At 40.9% G+C, this 18,744-nt stretch overlaps 1 protein-coding gene across 4 annotated transcripts in view; it reads right to left on the bottom strand.

Annotated features, from left to right (window-relative positions):
• Nucleotides 1-18,744, bottom strand: part of LOC109996581 (vang-like protein 1) — a 57,901-nt gene that overhangs the window by 26,723 nt on the left and 12,434 nt on the right. For 3 of the 4 annotated variants that reach the window (XM_020650775.3, XM_020650778.3, XM_020650776.3), the window contains exon 3: nucleotides 10,239-10,365. In XM_020650775.3, coding sequence (XP_020506431.2) covers nucleotides 10,239-10,365 — 127 coding nt within the window. Of the gene's footprint in view, nucleotides 1-1,817; nucleotides 3,383-10,238; nucleotides 10,366-18,744 lie in introns of those variants that run through there. The other variant, XM_065951704.1, reaches the window with a different exon arrangement.

The following is an 18,744-nucleotide window of genomic DNA, read 5'->3' as shown; positions in this document are numbered from 1 at the left end:
CCACCTAGCTGACAAGACCATCCTAGTTTTCAGATCAGAGCTTGTTGCTTGTTCAAAAGCTTTTCGGGGCGTGTTTGATGAGAAAATAATACACTGAGTTGCAGTTTTAGCCTGAATAAATATGCTTAAAAATGTAGTTGCTTATTGCTAACGTCAACTTGTATCACCAGATAAAGTGAAACTGAAAGTCAGAAAGTTCAAAACAGAGAAATGATGAGAAAGAAATCACAGCCAAAGATGCTCAGAAACAATCTGTGTGCAGGTATTTTTAGCACTAACATCCAATGTGGGCTAGCATGCATTAACAAAGCTTTCAGCAGAGTATTTCCTGCTCTTCTTTCTCCACCTGAGTATAAATAACAGCCATTGTCTCTCACCATAAATCAAATGTCCACTAAAAGCCTGTTTTCTGTTGTTCGGCCGTAAGTGGGCTGCAAACAAAGCCCCTCGCTCTGTGCAGAAAACAAGTGCACTCTAACTCACTCCTGGGAGGCAAGGTGTGTGTGCAAAATATAACAACATGTGTTCCCATAGAGCTCTTTGCAGCCAATTTAAAAACAAGCTTTACTCAAACTGTGGACAGCATGCACGGCTGCCAAGAACTTGTCATGACAAGGAGTGGAGGCACTTTAAGATCCCTTGACTAATTCAAGGGATAAAGTGGAGACAATGTGAGACTGACAGCTGAGCAGCACTTGGTTTAAGAAGTAAATTGCAGTGTGATTGAATTGGATTATAGGCACAAAATAACAAGCAGGGCCTCTTGTAAAGATAATCTAATAAAATCTGAAATAGAAACCTGGATCTTCAGAATTCTTCTAAAGGGACTTTTCAAGGGAACTTAGGTGTCTCATTTTGTAGGACTGACAGCTCAAAACTCTTTCCATCTTCATATAGAAATCTCTCCAATCATGCCTCAGTAATAAGATACCCTTATCAAGTGACTTATGCGAGGCCTAGATCACAAGTGAGCTCACAGCAACAACACTCAAAAGTTTTGATTTAATTTGTGACAAATAAATTCAGAAAAATCCCTTTTCATGTTAATACTGTAAATATCTTTAGTGGGGTTTAAAATAGGATGATATAAATGTGTCTAAGATTTCACAGTACTCTGATGCAGAAGCAAAAATATCAAAATACATTCATTCGTCGGCTCACTGGCGTCAGTGTGGCCGCAGGGCAGCGCCATGTTTCTCCCATGTGTAGAGAGAGAGAGAGAGAGAGAGAGAGAGAGAGAGAACGACTAGAGGCCTTCACTTTGTGAGAAAAACATGCAATATGTGATAACTTGAACAAGCAGCTAAAATCAATTTCAATCAATCAATCAGTTTTTATTTGTATAGCGTCAACTCATAACAAGTGTTATCTCGAGACACTTTACAAAAAGCAGGTAAAAGACCTTACTTATCGTTATGTTACAAAAAACAGGTAAAAGACCTTACTCATTGTTATGTTACAAAGACCCGGTCTATCCATCATGAGCACTTTAGCAAAGCAGCAAAAGTTACAGTGGTAAGAAAAAACTGCCTTATTAAAAGGCAGAAATCTTTGGCCGGATCCCCGCCTCATGATGAAACAGCCTTCACAGGCCTAGACTGATAGATAATGAACCCTGTAACTACTAATGATACACTGTTCAATCACTCCAAAACATGCATCAGGAAAAGTGAGTCATAAAGGATCCTTCTCAAAGACTCGTCAAAACTCAGAATTGAAATGTAAGAATTGATTCAAGGCTTGTATTCTTTCTTTTTTAGTTTCTTATCAAACAGTCGCTTAGGAGACAGTTATCCAGTTGGACATCTCTGTCTTACCTGGCTTGTTTGAGTCCCTGGTCCAGAGCTGGCAACTGGAGGTATGTTTGTGATAAAGTCTTCTTCTATGGTGGTGACAATCACTTCCATTGTCTCCTCTATATCCTCACAAACCTCCAGCACCTGCAACACTTCTTCTTCTCCAGCCTCCATCACCGTCGGCGACTGCATCAACCAAATCCTCGACCACAAAACTTCAGCTCAGTCCTGCTCCCAACGACATTATCTCTGCACTGAACCACTGATTTCTCTCTTCACATCTCATCCCGGAGTGTGTGTGTGACCTCCCTGACTCTCTTGATCCGTCTTTATATAGAAATCTCTCCAATCATGCCTCAGGAGGGCATTGTATGGGACTGTGTGCTCACTCACCACATAATGTACGGGGCTTTATGGAGCACGGAGAAGAGAGGAGGAAGTGAGTCAGGGCGGGGAGGGGGGGATGAGATGATCACATGGGATGCCCTGGCATCAGATGCATTGTGGATGTGTGGATGGAGAAAGTGAAAAGTGAGGAAAGAGATGCACAGAGGTGCAATAAATAAACACGTAGAGTAAATCACATCAAAACACCAACGAGGTGCAATCCTATCCTCCTCACTCGTCCTCTCTCTCTCTCTCTTTTATCCGTCTCCCCCTCAAGGCATCCTCTCTCATTCTCCGCTCGTCTCTTGCCTCAGCACCACTCTCCGTCCATTCTTTCTGACCCAGTGAGCACTATGGTGTGACCGATGTGTGTGTGTGTGTGTGTGTGTGTGTGTGTGTGTGTGTGTGTGTGTGTGTGTGTGTGTGTGTCTGTGTCTGTGTGTGAGCATGTAGGGAAGGTAAGCCTCGTTATCCAACTGATCAACATTCAAACTTAATACTAAATCTCTTTCTACTCTCTAGTATTATGTGGATGTAAAAACTGTTACAACACTTTAAAAAGCCACAACATGTTCTGTTCATACGACTTCATTAAGATGAACACATGCACTATAGGTTATTTTGACACTCTCTCTGGTGCCAGAATTCTCACAAGCACATCAAATATGTATAAATCTGCAGCTGAAAATAGACCCTGTAGCACTCCTCTGTTTGAGTAATATTGCTTAAACTACATTACCCAAATGTTTGAGATTTCAACGGCAAATATTCTCAATGAGTGACTGGTAACTGAAGGCGATTTTGTTGTTAAAAATATCACATATGTATGTAGAGGACAAGATCAGCAGAGAAGGAGGCGGTAGGCTTCTGCTTTGTCAGCACAATATCAAGGGAAGCTGAAAGTCAGCTTTTAATAAAAGTAAACATTTAAGACCCCATTTTTAAATGTTTAAAGATTAAAGATTTCAGTGTTGAACGTATTAAGATATAGAATTAAACATTTTTTGCAGTGGTCTTTAAAGGCTTTATATGCAATGTTTTGATCCAGCAGATGTCGCCCTTGAGCACAAGCATGAAACCAAAACAACTCGAGCTGCATTGTTGTGTTAGCATGCTAATGCTAGCGATCTTTATTATGCTTGTATCTTCACACTGCATGTAAATTTACCTGAAATGAGCGTGATCTAGAAACACAGTTAAGCAGTGAGTACAGTATGTTATTCTTCTTTTCTCTAGTCCCTCAATTAAACAACTTTTATACATGAGGGGAGGAGTCTGCCGGCCGTCCCGCCGATGTAAACAAACTGAAGATAGGACTCTGAAAACTCTGAAAACATCACAGACAGTGGGACTCGGGTGTTACACCCATTGTAGACAGTCATGACTCACAGAGTTATTTTCAGAGGATACACTTGATTTCTATTCTATTTAAGTCTGAAAAATCGCATATAAAGACTTTAATTTCATTTGTTGAAGAGAACATCTATAAATACATTTAATATATTAAGGAACAAAAGTTGTGTTCAAATAATTTGATTTAGTTGGAAAATGAAGTCAATAAGCTGACTGAATGGAACAGAACAGTTGGCTTTTTGAGCCTTATTCATGTCTACAGAGTGAAAGTGTTAAGATTATCACTCTCTCTCTCTCCTGCCTTGCCCCCCCACAGAGTTCGCAGTCTGGCGGGCACCCAGCTTACGACCAGCCGAGTCTCACACACAAAAGCAGCGGGATAACCGTGATGCTCGGCGAGGATTCTGTCTCACGGGGAGACTCAGCCAGGAAGTACAAACCACGGGGAGGAAATCCCCAACAAGAACACAAGTCCCTGGCATCTTCCAAGAGTGCGCCCTGGTGAGACTGTGGCTGCCGAAGCTACCTGCTCTGTGGTCTGCAAGGAAAGATGCCAAAGGTGGTGCTGGGTTTAAGTGAGCTGCTGAGACCACAAAGCAGCTGGCTTTGATTGGGTTCAATGAACTAAGCTGTCTGCAGGAGGTCCACTTTAGAGGACCTCATAGACATTTTAAGAACTGGCTAATTCAGTATTTAGTTTAATTTGGTGGACATTAAAGTGAAGTTCATTTATGGTTTTCTCTTACTCAGCTTGTATTTTACATCTTAGACTAGGGTAGACTGGACTCTATCAGTATACTGTCTGTGGTCTGGACTAATAACTAAAACACAATACACTAGTTATTGGTACTGATGAATACAAACACTGGTATCAGTAAATGATGTTGAAAAGGTTGTGCAATGAGATTCCAGACATTCAAATCAGACAGGTTCAAAGTGCATTTGAGCCAACTGTCTTTCACTTTCCTCATCAGAAAGAACAAAAAAAAAACACAAGTACCATCCAGAGCAATAAAAGGAGAGACAGGATCAAACACCTGTGACTTAATCTGACTGATCCACCCATGAACAACTCAAATCACACAAGGCTTTCTTATCTACACTGCATGTAAATGTTTTAAATGAACCCAGCCTTCTCTTCTCGTTGAAATAGGGAGGTGTTAATCCTCGAGGAATGCTTCATGGTTTAAACATATCACATTTCCCCTGTTTGACACCGCGTACAATGCCTCTCCACATCACATGCCTAATCCGCAAAGCAGCCATGCTACATTGACCTGAGCTCCTTCAAAGCTTCTCTCACTATCAACCCCAATATCCACTTCCCTACAGCTCTAAAAGCAGGATAAATGGACCCAATTACCGGCTTGATTCAGTGTGGGTTCACCTATAGAAGGCTCAGTCCACGCTATTATCAGCAAAGATAGACTTACTGTGTACATCTAATGATACAACTCTTTCCCACCTTTAGTCCTGAAGTGTTCATTAGCATACAGCCCCGAGCTTTGGCCTGCCTTCAGAGACTCAATCCACCTGCCGCTGAGTTTTGTTCAAACCTCTAAAGCAATCTAAGGTGACATACAGAGACAAGAATCCTTCACATGAGCACTGCAGTCCCACTATCACTAGATTCTAGAGGATAGAGAATGGATAAGTATAAATGTTCTGATCATAACCGAGGGGAAGAGTGGGGGTTGGTTCATAGACCTTTGAAGGACAGTCTCATACAAACGGCTTTACGAGAGATAGACAGACTTTCAGTATTTAAACTAAAACAATAAACAGTATAAAGACTGCCATAGAAAAATGATCTAATAATATATAATTCCATATATATATATATATATATATATATATATATATATATATATATATATATATATATATATATATATATATATATATATATATATATATATATATATTTTTTTTTAAATGGTTATTATTATTAACTTCAGTCCTCACCATACATAGCAAATATTGAGTGTTTCAATCATCCAATCCACTAAAAGACACCAAACAAGAGTCAAAAGCAGAATACGCTTTTTGGCTGAGAAGATTTGGCACGTTTTTCATGGGCGCAACCCACATACTCATCTCTGCTGCTCATCCCACAAATGCATATTCCTTACAAATGTGGCACCATTTAAAAGGGAAATAAACAGGCTTTCCAACGGTATAAGATTGATTGCCAAGAAGCATTGTTACAACAAAGAAATAATCTACCAAACACAAATGTCCTTACTTTTTGTGTAATGTTTATAATAATAAACACCTTTGGCCCTGTTTCCCTGCAATTTCGCCTGTGTAAACAAAGACATACTAGCAGGCTTTTGTTTTGGAAACTATGTCAGGAAAACAGTAAAAACTGAAATTCCAGTCCCTCACTATCATGGATCCATGAAAAGATTAATCAAAAATGTAATTCATACCACAAGGAGTGTAGTGTATTCAAAAAATGTCGTTTCAATGGGAGTCAATGGCACAGGACTAAAGGTGTGATTCTTTTTTTTAACATATTGTATTAAAGAGTTGAGAAATACATTTTCATGACATTTTAAAATTCACCACAAAATGTATGCCATATGCATCAACACAGCCAAAATGATCCACAAAAAACTGTCTTTAAACGTCAAAAAGTGCACTAGGACTACAGGAGGGTTAAAGCTCCTGTAAGGACCGTAGGATTTGTGTGCACCCTCTGTGGACAAAGCGGTCTGATCTTGTCCTGTACATGTCAGAGGTTGCGCGAGACTTTCTTGTGGGTCGTAACATTTCTGTCAAAAATCTATAATGATCTGTCTTTTTAATTTCTTATATTTATACCATAATGAGACATTGCCTATTAATGTACTAACTATGTATTTAAGCATTTGATAATAGAAACAAGTCGATCACACGTTATGGTTTATTCACACGTTAACATTTTGAGGGCGCGCTCAGACTAGCAAAGATGTCCCGCTTCAGCACGATTCGATTTTGAATTCATCACTCATCAAGAATCTTTGCCATGGAAAAATTAAACTGTCTTTTCCTACCGTGTGCTCTTAATCCCTATGTCCGACACCTACCCTGCAGCAGTAGTTTCAGCCATTGGAAACAACATGAAATAAATAATCTATCATGTTGTTGATGGTCTGGCCTGCTTTTGAAGGTAATTTGGGGAAATTTCAATTAAATGACGTCTATTTCATAATCTGTTGTAAAATCCTGACAGGAGCTTTCAATACAAACATTACAAACATTTTGCAGATGGGTTAGCCTAGCTTAGACTGTCATTGTTTAGTGTTGAATATGACATGGATTGATATTATATTGCTTTTCTTGAACATTTATCTTCTTTGGTTCAGTCACATGTTGGAAATAAAGATATAAGTCAATGAAAGACTGAATACGGGGAAACAGCTAGCATAATTCTCCTCCTAAAAGCATGTCTTAAGGTATTTAATCAAGTGGAAAACTGGTTTATCTGGCAGCTGCTCCCAACAATAAAATATTCATGAACAAAACCACCTGTCATTTATACTGTTCAGATTTGTTAAGAGATCGAGAGGAGCTAGTTGGTCAGATCTTCTAGTTTGTTTGTTTTCAGCTTCGATGCTAAGCTAACCAGCTGTTGGTTCTAGCTTGATATTTACTTTACAGACAAGGGGAATAATTCTACAATTCACTTAGCAGACACTTTTATCCAAGGCGACGTACATCAGAGAGTAAGTACAACACAAGCAAGGATCTAGAAAAAAGGGAACAATGTCAGTAAGAGCAAACGATCAGCTTTGAGTTAGATTGGACACACAGGTGCTGACAGGAAGTGACCAGAGGCAAAGCACAACATTGAGGGCAGTTCTTGAGAGCTCTAATCAGTATAGAAACCATCTTATAAGTCGTCGTTATCAAATAAAAACCATCGTCATTACCATCATCATCATCAATGATATGGAGACCATCATCATTAAGTTAGTAGGTATTCATGAAAGAGCTGGGTCTTTAGCTTTTTCTTAAAGGTGCAGAGAGACTCTAACAAATAAAACAAATAATGTGCTGCCAAGAAGTTTACACAGACAGACACCATCTATTGACAGCAGTTCAAAGATGTTTTCTGGCAGGTTTTGGTGCTAATCTTGAATCTCCCATTGTGTTTTCCATGTAAAGCAGAGCCCCTTCCTGAATCCTTCCTGATGCATCACAGACATGAGAAACTCTTGTGCTTGATTGTGAGGACATCCCTGCCCGGAGCGATGTGCTTCTCTGTCAGCCAAGACTCTGATTCAGTCCCAGCAGTGAAGTAATGAGCGCTGCACATTGAAGACTAGACGAGGCTGACGCACCCAGACACAAAAACACCCACAAACAGGAGCATATGTGAGGCTGCAGACTAGAGCGCAGACGCACACACACATGGATTTGTGCTGAGCCTCTCTCTCAGTAGATTCGGTGGCCCTGATTACTCAAACTAAAGCCAAACACTCCCCGCTCTGTCAGCGGCACCACTGCAGGCCACAGCATGAATAAGACATGAAGACCAAAATACCAAGGGTGGCTTTTGCTCTGTGGCAAATCCTGTCATGTGGTCAAATTAGACACTGGTACTGCTAACGAGTCTTGCCACAAGGGAAAGTGTATGCCAAGTAGGTCAGCAAACGTTGAACATTTGGAGCTTCTGCAAGTGTTTGGATTTGTCATCGTTCCCTTCAGCGGGTTAAGCCCAACACTTGATGAAGGCCACTGTGCCAGACAGTTGTTTGGCTGAACGAGCGGCTCATTCCTAGGTAAGCTAAGGCTGCCTGTGCGCTGAAATCTCTATCTCTGTTTTTTATTAGATGAATGGGACTCTTGCCAGCAGAAAGTGTTGAAATTCCTTCTTTCAAAGCATGCAGGAGGAACAATCAGGCCCAGTTCACACTTATAACAGAGAACTGCCTGCCTACCTGAGAGCCTCTGAGCTGATTTGAACTAACTGACAGATATATCAGTTGGCCGATATTGACACACACACACACACACACACACACACACACACACACACACACACACACACACACACACACACACACACACACACACACACACACACACACACACACACACACACACACACACACACACACACACACACACACACACACACACACACACACACACACACACACACACACACACACACACAAAACAAGCTAACAACTCTGATGAGTGAGTTCTCGGGCCAATTGAAAAAAAAAAGAATCAAGCTGATTTTGTCACTGACGTTAATTCGCTATGCTGTTAAGACTGTTACTGATATATCAGCTGGCCAACAATATCGAGCAGATAATGGCCGATATCAGGAAAACTCATGGTTGACTAAATATAATAATGAACCATGTTATTGCTGATACAGTAGGTGCACAAAACACACAAAACGTTTTATTTTTTCCATTTCATCTTAAAAGTTCACAATATTTGCCACCATATACGTCAGTGTTTCCGACACATAGACGATACATGGGCAGGGCGCCCAGGTAACTTTCATGGCTCACCTGTCGAATCCCCATAATGCAAGTGCTTACAATCTTAAACACCAGCAATTAGACGGATCCCTTGGAATAAGTATTGATGCAATCAGTTAAACATCCTCATAGCAAACCACAGCCTTACTAACTGCTGCTTTAAACAGACATGTAGGACACGATCATCAGTCAATAAGTCACAATGACTCAAAGTGATTTAAAAGGCTTCTAGTCCAAACTTTGAGCATTCATCTTGGATTCTTGCTCAACAATACCACCCAAAACTAAAGCTGACAAATTGGCTATTACTCATGTTCACTCTCTTTGAGTGTTTTGGACGAAAAACTCTTGTCTCCCTCGAGTGCTACCAGGAGTTTCACGCCTCAACATGTCAACCTGCCCAGCTCCACACGCTGCTATCTGATCCTTTATTTCTTCTGTCTTTTATCCAAGTCCAAGAAACACAATCACACGACTGTCTGTTTTATGAAATGAAAATGTGTCATTGGATTGTCTATGTGTGCACATACATGACCTTGTGTTTAGCAAATATGGAGTCATTAATGAAGTGGTAAAAATGTCAGACATAATGGTAAAGAGTTTCCTACCTTGTAACTTTCTTTTATCAAATAATCCATCACTTTGAGATCTATACTTTGAGCGTGCATCGACTGACTTCAGAGTCTGCATGATTTCTGAGGGGAGAGTGGGACTTTTGACGGACAGTAACAAGCTAAGCTGCCCTTTTTCTTGCTTTGGTCTGATCCATTTTGGCGGGGGGGGGGGGGCACTGAGCACACCTCCCCACCTTACAACAGAGAGTTTGATGGATTAACACCCTCCCTGCAGTGGACTACAGTGTGTGCCTCTTTATTAAAGAGATAAAACTAAGATGTAGTCCACCGGATAAGTTACAATCTGAGGCCTTGTTGAAAAGTTAGAGACACATGTGTGTTAGTTTTCCTTAAAAAATGACATCTCACACCTCCCTAAAAGTGGAATAGCCCTTCTGTATCTGCCCTCATGTACCAGATGGTCAGTCCCAGCCCGGGCTGATTATCATTCCAACTCATTTTTCCGAGTGACTTGATAAATCTCCTTTCATCTAAATCCCTCATACATCACACAAACATAGATATCCTGCACTAGAAGTCGTAAACATACAGTATGTGAATGTACAGGCAATTTGTGTTGTAGTGTCTGTGTTCAGACTCACCTGGACCTGTTCGCTCCGGACGGCCGAGTCGCCCAGCAGCGGCTCTGCAGGCGGCGTGTTTATTGTCACAGACTTTTCTGAGCGACTGTCTTTGCTGCGGGATTTGTGGCGGTCCCGGCTTCGCTCCCTGTGGAACAAATGAACAAGAAAAAAAACACTTTTTTAATGTTGTACAGGTGTGGAAGATAAAAACGACTCTGGTACACAATCTTTGGAAAAAAAAACCCATCTTAATGAGAATTAAATAGTTTACTTGATTTATCATATCACATGAAAACCATAACAGCAAATAACGATTAAGTTAAGTCTACAAATATCAGTAAAGGTGAAAATGCCATTTTAATTTACAGATGAGGACGAAATTAAAAAATTTCATTTTTTTTAAAAGTATTTCCCAAGTGCTATTAAACAGAGCAAAGAATTTTAACAGAGGTTTTTCAAACATCCAAGTTTTATTTTAGATGCTTACATTATTTTACTTTGCACACAGAAACTAAATTATTTCACAAAAACCAAAAACTACCAGGGTCAAAATTATTAGCCCCCCTGATGCTAATAGTCAATTGTGTATCCTTTTTGCTGGATAACAGCCTGCAGTCGTTTGTTGTAGTTTTCAACAAGTCTCTGACACGTCTCCTGAGGAATCCCAGCCCATTCTTCCTTGGCAAATCTCTCAAGCTCCTCCAGATTTGATGGCCTTCTGGCATGGACCTTGGTCTTCAGTTCACCCCACAGATTTTCAATGGGATTCAAGTCAGGGCTTTGTGCAGGCCAGTCAATAATGTTCACTTTGGTCTTCTGGAGGAAGTTCTTCACCAGGAGCGACGTATACTTTGGGTCGTTGTCGTGTTGGAAGACAAAGCGATGACCCAGACCCAGTTTTGCTGCTGACTGCTTGAGGTTTTCTTTCAAAATCTTCACATATCCTTCTTTCTTCATGATTCCTTCCACTTTGACGAGATTCCCAGTTTGAGACGCACTGAAACATCCCCACAGCATAATACTCCCACCACCGTGTTTCACTGTGGGGACGGTGTTCTTTGGGTTATACGCCTCTCCCTTCTTTCTCCAAACATAAGCAATGTCTCTATGGCCAAAGAGCTCTAATTTTGTGTCATCTGACCAAAGGACATGCTTCCAGTATGCATAATCTTTCTCCAGGTTGTCCTTAGCATACTTCAGTCTGGCTTGAAGGTGTCTCTTCTGCAGAAGTGGAGTTTTTCTTGGTCTGCAACCTTGCAGTCCATTCCTGTGCAGAGCTCTTGTGACTGTCTTCTTTGAGACTACAATTCCCGACTTGGCTAAGTCATTCACTAGTGTCTTGGCAGTTGTTCTGGGGTCTTTAGACACATCTCTGACTAGTTTTCTTTCCAGAGTCTTTGAAATCTTTCACTTCCTACCTCTGCCAGGCTTGTTCTGTACAGTGTGGCTCTCTTTTAATTTCTTGATGATACTTCTCACTCCAGTTCTTGACACCTGGAAACGCTGTAATAACTTTGTATATCCTTCTCCTGCTTTGTGAGCATCAACAATTATTTTTCTCAAGTCTAAACTGATTTCTGTTGTTTTTGGCATGATGCTTTCTCAAGTGACAGCTCAAACCCTTACTGACGTTTTTATACTGTGTGTAAATTGGGAGATAACCCTCAATTTTAACTTGATTTTACAAGCTTTGAGCATTACAAAGTTAAAGCACATCATTGCACAACAGTGGTTTGTGCTATGGCTCAATAAAAAGGTCAGTTCTTAAGGGGGCTAATATTTTTTAACCTGGTAGTTTTTGGTTTTTGTGAAATAATTTCATTTCTGTGTGCAAAGTAAAATAATGTAAGCATCCAAAATAAAACTAGGATGTTTGAAAAAGCTGTGTTAAAAATTCTTTGCTCTGTTTAATAGCACTTGGGAAATACTTTTAAAAAAATGAAATTTTCATGGGGGGGCTAATAATTTCGTCCTCATGTGTATCTCTAAACATCTCAATATGTCTGACCAACAGATGTTCAGTTTGTCAAGCTAAAAAACTAATAAAACAGAAAATCTTTACTTTAAGGAAGATGAAACATTTTAAGCAGAATTCCTGCAGATTCACTTTCTGTTTATCAAACTGAGCTAAACTCCAGGGAACAGTTGTTTGACATATGTTGGTAGCAAAAGATATGCTTGGTATCATCAGGGTTACAATAATCTGAATCTGTTGCATTATGGGAAATGTATGCTTCACATTTTAGGCACTTTCTCAGAGAACTAAAAGCTCTGAATATTTATGTTCCTGGGGTTTTGACAGAACCTTTAAACTTTAGTCCTTTTTAAGTCTTTAACCTCCATAGAAAGTATTAAATCAACTCTTTTTTTGTCTTTTTCCAGAGGATGAATCATTGTTCCGCCTGCAAAATCAACCTGGTGTGATCGATGATGATCATTAAGAGCCTGGTTATTGACTTGCTTTATGTCGTTTAATAAGAAAAAGAAAACACAAAAAGAAGCTGAAGTAGTATGTGTGATTATATAGTATACACAACAGGCTGCTGTTTGAGTCAGTATAAAGCCTGAACTCTGCTCCACATAAAGACCTCCCTAAGCTCCTCCCCCTCGTTCTCCTTCCTTCATCACTCTCACTACAACGCTCTGTCCTAAACATATGAGCTCAGTTAGCAGCGCCGACCCGCTGCACTCACGGCCCCTAATCCTGTACGGAGCGTCAACGTTCAGCAGCTCCACATCATCCTCTGCCCGCCATCGCCACCGCCACATGGCACTGTGCCCACTCTGCTGCAGCTCCATTACTACAGAGGAGCTCAACAGCTCCAGTTAATCTCTCATCTGTTGCCCTCCCCCTCTGGCTGCTGGGCTCTTGGACAAAGCACAGATTTTACAGTTCTCTCTCCATCAAAAACATGGTCAAACTAAAATGTTGCTAAGAGGTTTAATGCAGCAACATACCTCAAGTTCAACATGAGTGACACACCAGAACAGGCTGAAGATGCTGTACAGATATTCCTCATTGGACATGAGGTGAATGAAAGAGACATCAGAGTTTATTATCATCTTGTCTTAATTGATGCTAATCGAGTCTCCTGTGTCTCTAAGCATGTTGTTCCATGATAATCATTTCTTTTGTTTAGGAGACATTAAAACAGATGTGTAAGCGGTCTCTCCACTAAATCAAGCACATCATCTTGGTAGCTTTGTTGTTTAAAGGTGTATTAACAATGTGGCCTTCACGAGCTCCTGAGGGAAATATCAGCTAGCTAGCTTCATTAGCTTGCTGTAAACATACACATAGTTACATGTCTAAGATGATTGGGTTTAAAAAAGACACTGATGGCAGCAGTGAGACTGAATCAAAACAATACAGTTATAGCTCCTAAACCAAAACAGAGAGCTTAAAGATGCTAAAAGAAAAGCAAAAGTAAGGTAACCTGCAGTTGAGTTTACATTTTCCATGGGTTTGTCACCACAAGACACATTACCATCAATATACGGACTAGTGCTGCCCCTACTCATTGAATAGTAGTATTTCTTTAAGTCAATTAGTCATCTACAGTATTAGTCAATTAGTCACATCAATTAGTCAATTGTCATCAGAAAGCAAACGGTTGCAGGTCTAGGAGAACTAGTTAACCCTGAGGAGCCCTCAGCCAGAAACCCTATTTTTGATCAGGACGTGTGTTGTTAGCCTAAAGAAGGTTCTCCAGATATATAGCCAAGATCAAATCACTCATGTGGCCAAAAGATCTGGAGAGAGCGATCCATGCTTTAATTTCCTATACCGCCTCAATCACTGTAATTACCTGAATGTTTATTTCCCTTCAGTACCCTCCACAGCTCGGTTCGCTCCAGCCTTTCAAATAGCTGCTAGCTAGCACCTCAATAAGTGGTGGATGACCATGAGTTGTTGTGTCGAGCTGTTTTTATTTACTTATCACAAAATAATACGCTGCCTTTTGTGCCTGCAGTCCATCGTCTTGCTTTTCTAGAGCATAAACAATCAGCACTCAGGGTTAGATATGAACATATTTCTATTGATGCTATCCTGTATGTCGACTTCTTCTTCTTCAGGATGTTAACTTCACTGACCACTCCCACTTGCTCGTTTTTAAAAAATCGTCTGGAAAAATTCTGGGTATAGTTAGGGGGAATATTTCAGCTGTTTACTTTTACACATGCAGCCCTAAAAACTAAACAAGTGACCCTTGAACAGAACTCTCTCACACAGTAACAAACCATAGTGTGCAGGACATCCTGCCTTCAGGGTGACCAGAGGAGCAGGGATGATTGACAGCAGGGGGAAAGCTGCATTGGACTTTAGTGTTTTAATGAAAGGGTGTTAACCACCCTGCTTTCCACTCTTTATTCTCCTACTTCCTTTCTGCATGTGGACAGTTTCCTACAGAAAATCACAACAACAGCTGACGTTTCAAATCCGCACACAGTAAGAGAGTTTGTTTTCAGTCGCCCGCGGCAACGTCTTCTCACTGACAGATTGACTGACATATTCTTATCTGCTAAATCCAGGAGATTAGGAGGTTTATGTAAGCCGTTAAATATATTACAGCCATCATTGTTCCTTTAATATTATTACAGCTATCATCATCTCTGTAGCGACTGTGAGTCTAGCAGGCGTGCTCATCAGTCAGAGACTCTCACTCATTACTATTACTAACTGTGGGAGAGCAGCAGCGCTCATAAAGCAGTGATCCCACTTCAGAGTCATGAGTGGAATAATAGAGCTCTGTGTATAAAAGAAGAGGTGAAGGCCACTGTGAGTGAAGAGTTAAGTGTAGCTGACAGAAGATAGAATGAAGTTAAAAGATTCTATCTATCGCATAAAAGTCGCATTTAAGGGTTTCGTGTTTTCTGTATTGATCCTGTATCTGTTCATGACTGGGCTAAAGTGAAAAAAAAAAAAACATGTTTAAATTAAAGCAGGACCGATTAATCAGCCAGCTGATGATATCGGCCGATCGAGGGTATCAAGTGACTATCGGTATCGGCTAAGATATGCCCAGTTAAGCCTGGCTCACTCTGCAGGATAATCGGGCCGATCTGAGCTCCGATTCTTCCTTCCCGACAATCTCAGGGTCGCTCCCGACTCCAGGCTGCTTGGACCCGATTATCTGCTCAGATTATCTTGTAGTGTGAGCGGTACAAAGATCCAATCTTAACGTCCCACGATCTGCACGGTGATTGTTGGGGACGCCCCGATTTATTTCAAACATGTTTGATATTTAGAATTTAAAATCTTGACGTTAACGTAAGGAAAAGGGTCATGCAGAAGTTGTGTGTGACTACAATATAATCACGAGTGACAAGGGAGGGCCGTAGTCATGGCGACCAGCAGCAGGTCGCAACCCGACATTTTCAACGCTTCGTCCCGATTTCACTCGTACAGTGTGAGCTGACATGCCAGCCCGACTTTTATACAATTGGGGGAAACGTTGCATAGTGTGAGCCAGGCTTTAAAGATGGACTGTGTCTGAACAAGGGGGTGAGGTCAGCATTACTTCTTTACAGTACTTATCTGTAAGGACTAAATACATAAGAACCACTAACTCAGAGCTAAAGAGTTCCTGGTGTGTTGTGTAATGATTTACTGTAAAGGTAAAAGACCACCTGGTTATAAAAATTCACTCTTTTGAACATTAAGCAGTGTGAAATGTGACATTGTAGGTGCACACAGACAGGAAACACAGGGGGCGAGCAGACCTGTGGGTTTGAACAGATTGGCCTCTGTCTGCAGCCCCTCCCCCTCCCTCTCCCCCAGCCCGTTTTTCCATTCCCCCTTTGGCGAGCTTCTGGGGTGATTGCACTGTGTGGAAACCTCGCTCCCACACACACAAACACACCTTCCGCCCTCCTTCCCTTATCCTCTTCCTGCCTCATTAGCATGCAGCCGCCTCGTTGGTATTCCACCAGCGTGCTGTGCTATGATTTGATTAATGGAATTTGACTTCCAGCGTGGATCCCTGAAACGGGGATGGCTTTTTTGGAACGGTGAGGAGAGGGGGAGGGGCAAAAGACGCCTGGCGAGCCAGGGCACAGTCCCACCAATTAAGCTGCCATTTTCCCTCTAACACCTGAGGATGGCTATGATCCCATTCTCCACCTCAGAAAAATGAAACGGCAAGACAGCTTTTGAAACAGTAGAGCCAACGAGCATGGCACGCCAAGCTGTCTGACAATCAATTTGCTCCGTCTTTGGCGTCTCACACACCTTTGTGACACGGGTATTTGTGTCAGTGCAAGCCATCTGAGCTGAATCAATGAGCGACGACTCGGCATCAGCTTAGTTTGTAGAGCCAAGAAGCCAAATAAAAACTGAGCGACCACACACTCAGTCAGGTCGTTTCAGACACATAAACACGTTATAGAGCGAAGGGGAGGGTGAGAGTGTGTAACGGCCTTGTTGTAATGTAAGCCTTGTGTTTATTTCCTAAATGTTTAAGCAGCACAGCTTTCAAACATCTGTATAGTTAATAAGTAATAATAAGTATATAAAATAAAATAAAATAATGCTTTCAGTATAATAATAATAATAATAATAATAATAATTTAATTGAATTTCCCCCTGGGATTAATAAAGTATTTCTGATTCTGATATAGTTAATAGAGTCAGCTGTTCAGTGTTTGCAGTCTGAGGTTGAAGGCACCCTGGTGCCTGGTTGCTCCTCAGGATTATCTTCATTCAGATAAAAACCACGGTGAGGTGACACATTCCAGCCACAAGTGACACTTTGCTAATAAAACCAAACACACGGGAATGTATCAGAGCTGGAGAAGTTTCCAGAGTGGAGACAGAGTACAGAGTGGGTCGTTCCATAGTCTCGTCTGAAGTGTAGGGGGAGGAGCTTCAAAAGTTTTTTTTCATCTTATCACATTCTTTTCTGTTTTTTTTTTTTTTGTTGTTGCTTTGGGCCTTTATCAGAGAGACAGGACATTGGATAGAGTCAGAAATCCAGGAGAGAGAGAGAGTGGGGGATGACAGGTCGGACCTCAGCATCCGTTTATTGGGCACCTTAAGAAGCCACAGTTTAAAGGAGATCCATGATTGTTGCTTGGTTGTGCCACAATTGGCAATTACAATAATCAGAATAATTAGGTTCTTAAAAAAGCACAACTTAAGAACTCATAAAAAAGAGTCAAGAACCTCCAAATGGCATTTGAAGTGTGTACCAATGAGTTTAAATGACTCGCTCAGTTGGAGTTAAAGCAATCAAAAGAAGTAATTTTCCACATGAGCAGCTGCTAATGTGAGATTTGCAATTTTACAATCATTTACGCCTCAACGTTGACAGAGTGAGGAAGCCAGGCTTTGGGGGAAGATGAGGTTTAAGACCAAACTCCCAGGATGCTTAAAGTGCTGAAACCCCTCTCTGTGTGTTAAAGCAGAGATGAGAACACATTATCATTTGTAGTCATTTTTAGATTTGCAACACTTTCACCCATCGTATCGCATTTCACATCACATATTATCCTTTATTGTTTTGTATTTTTTTATCCTACTACAATTTTAAATATTCTTATCCTATGTATTAATTTTAATATCTTATTACTTTTATGTGTCGTATTTTATTTTATTTTTTTTACATATATTTTTCTTTTCATTCTTATCGGTGTGCATTAGTCTCTCAATGATTTTATAAACTACTTTTTCATCAATAACTTTCCTGCACTCTTGTGAAGCACTTTGAAACTGCAATTTAATTTGTCTGAAAAATGCTGTATAAATAAAGTTTGATAGATTGATTGATATTGCATCAGGTAACATAGCCCTTAACGTAGAGAAAATACCCAGAATTAAAGAGAAGATATACACTCTATTGTCCCCTTGGGGAACTTTGTCTCTTTGTAATTTGTCTGTTTCTCTGGATCCACTGAACACGAATGATGTGAGCAGACAAACCCAGTGTGATGGGCATCATTTGTCTCAGCCGTTTGTGCTGTCTGGAGAGTCGGGGGGATATTTCTGTGGAAGTTTTAGACACCGCTTGAGGACAGAACGCCAGCTATGAGAGGAAACGCCTTTGTTAATAAAAAGCTATTCAAGCCAATCCCATTCTTGATTATAATCTGAAAAATTGTGGCTCACAAATATGCAAAAATCCCTCTCCCTTTGGCCTGCATCTGTTCCCAGCATCAGCGTAATTAGACAACAGTGATCAAGTACTGCCTTGGCAGAAAAAAAGATTACCTTCAGACGGTAATGGAAGGGCTTTCAAAGGCATCCTTTTTTTTTATTTGAATATGAAATTAGAGGCCAGCCGGTGGCTTTTGGCACAGTCATGGCAGGAACTAAAGGAGCGGAAAAAGGCGCTTGGCGGGGATGCCCATGTGTTGCTTTCCAATTGGTTGTCACTCACTTTAAAGGCTCTGGAAACAGTACAGAAGCAAAGGAGAAAAATCTCCCACAACCCTCCACACACCCCTCGCTTTGATTCCAAATCAAGTGAGACCACTTTTGCTCCATGTAACTTTGAGCTACAAGGGCACATTCCTGCCCCGGGGG

Source organism: Labrus bergylta, chromosome 24 (genome assembly GCF_963930695.1).
Source record: "Labrus bergylta chromosome 24, fLabBer1.1, whole genome shotgun sequence".
Lineage (NCBI taxonomy): Eukaryota > Metazoa > Chordata > Actinopteri > Labriformes > Labridae > Labrus > Labrus bergylta.
This window is presented reverse-complemented; position numbering and strand designations above follow the sequence as displayed.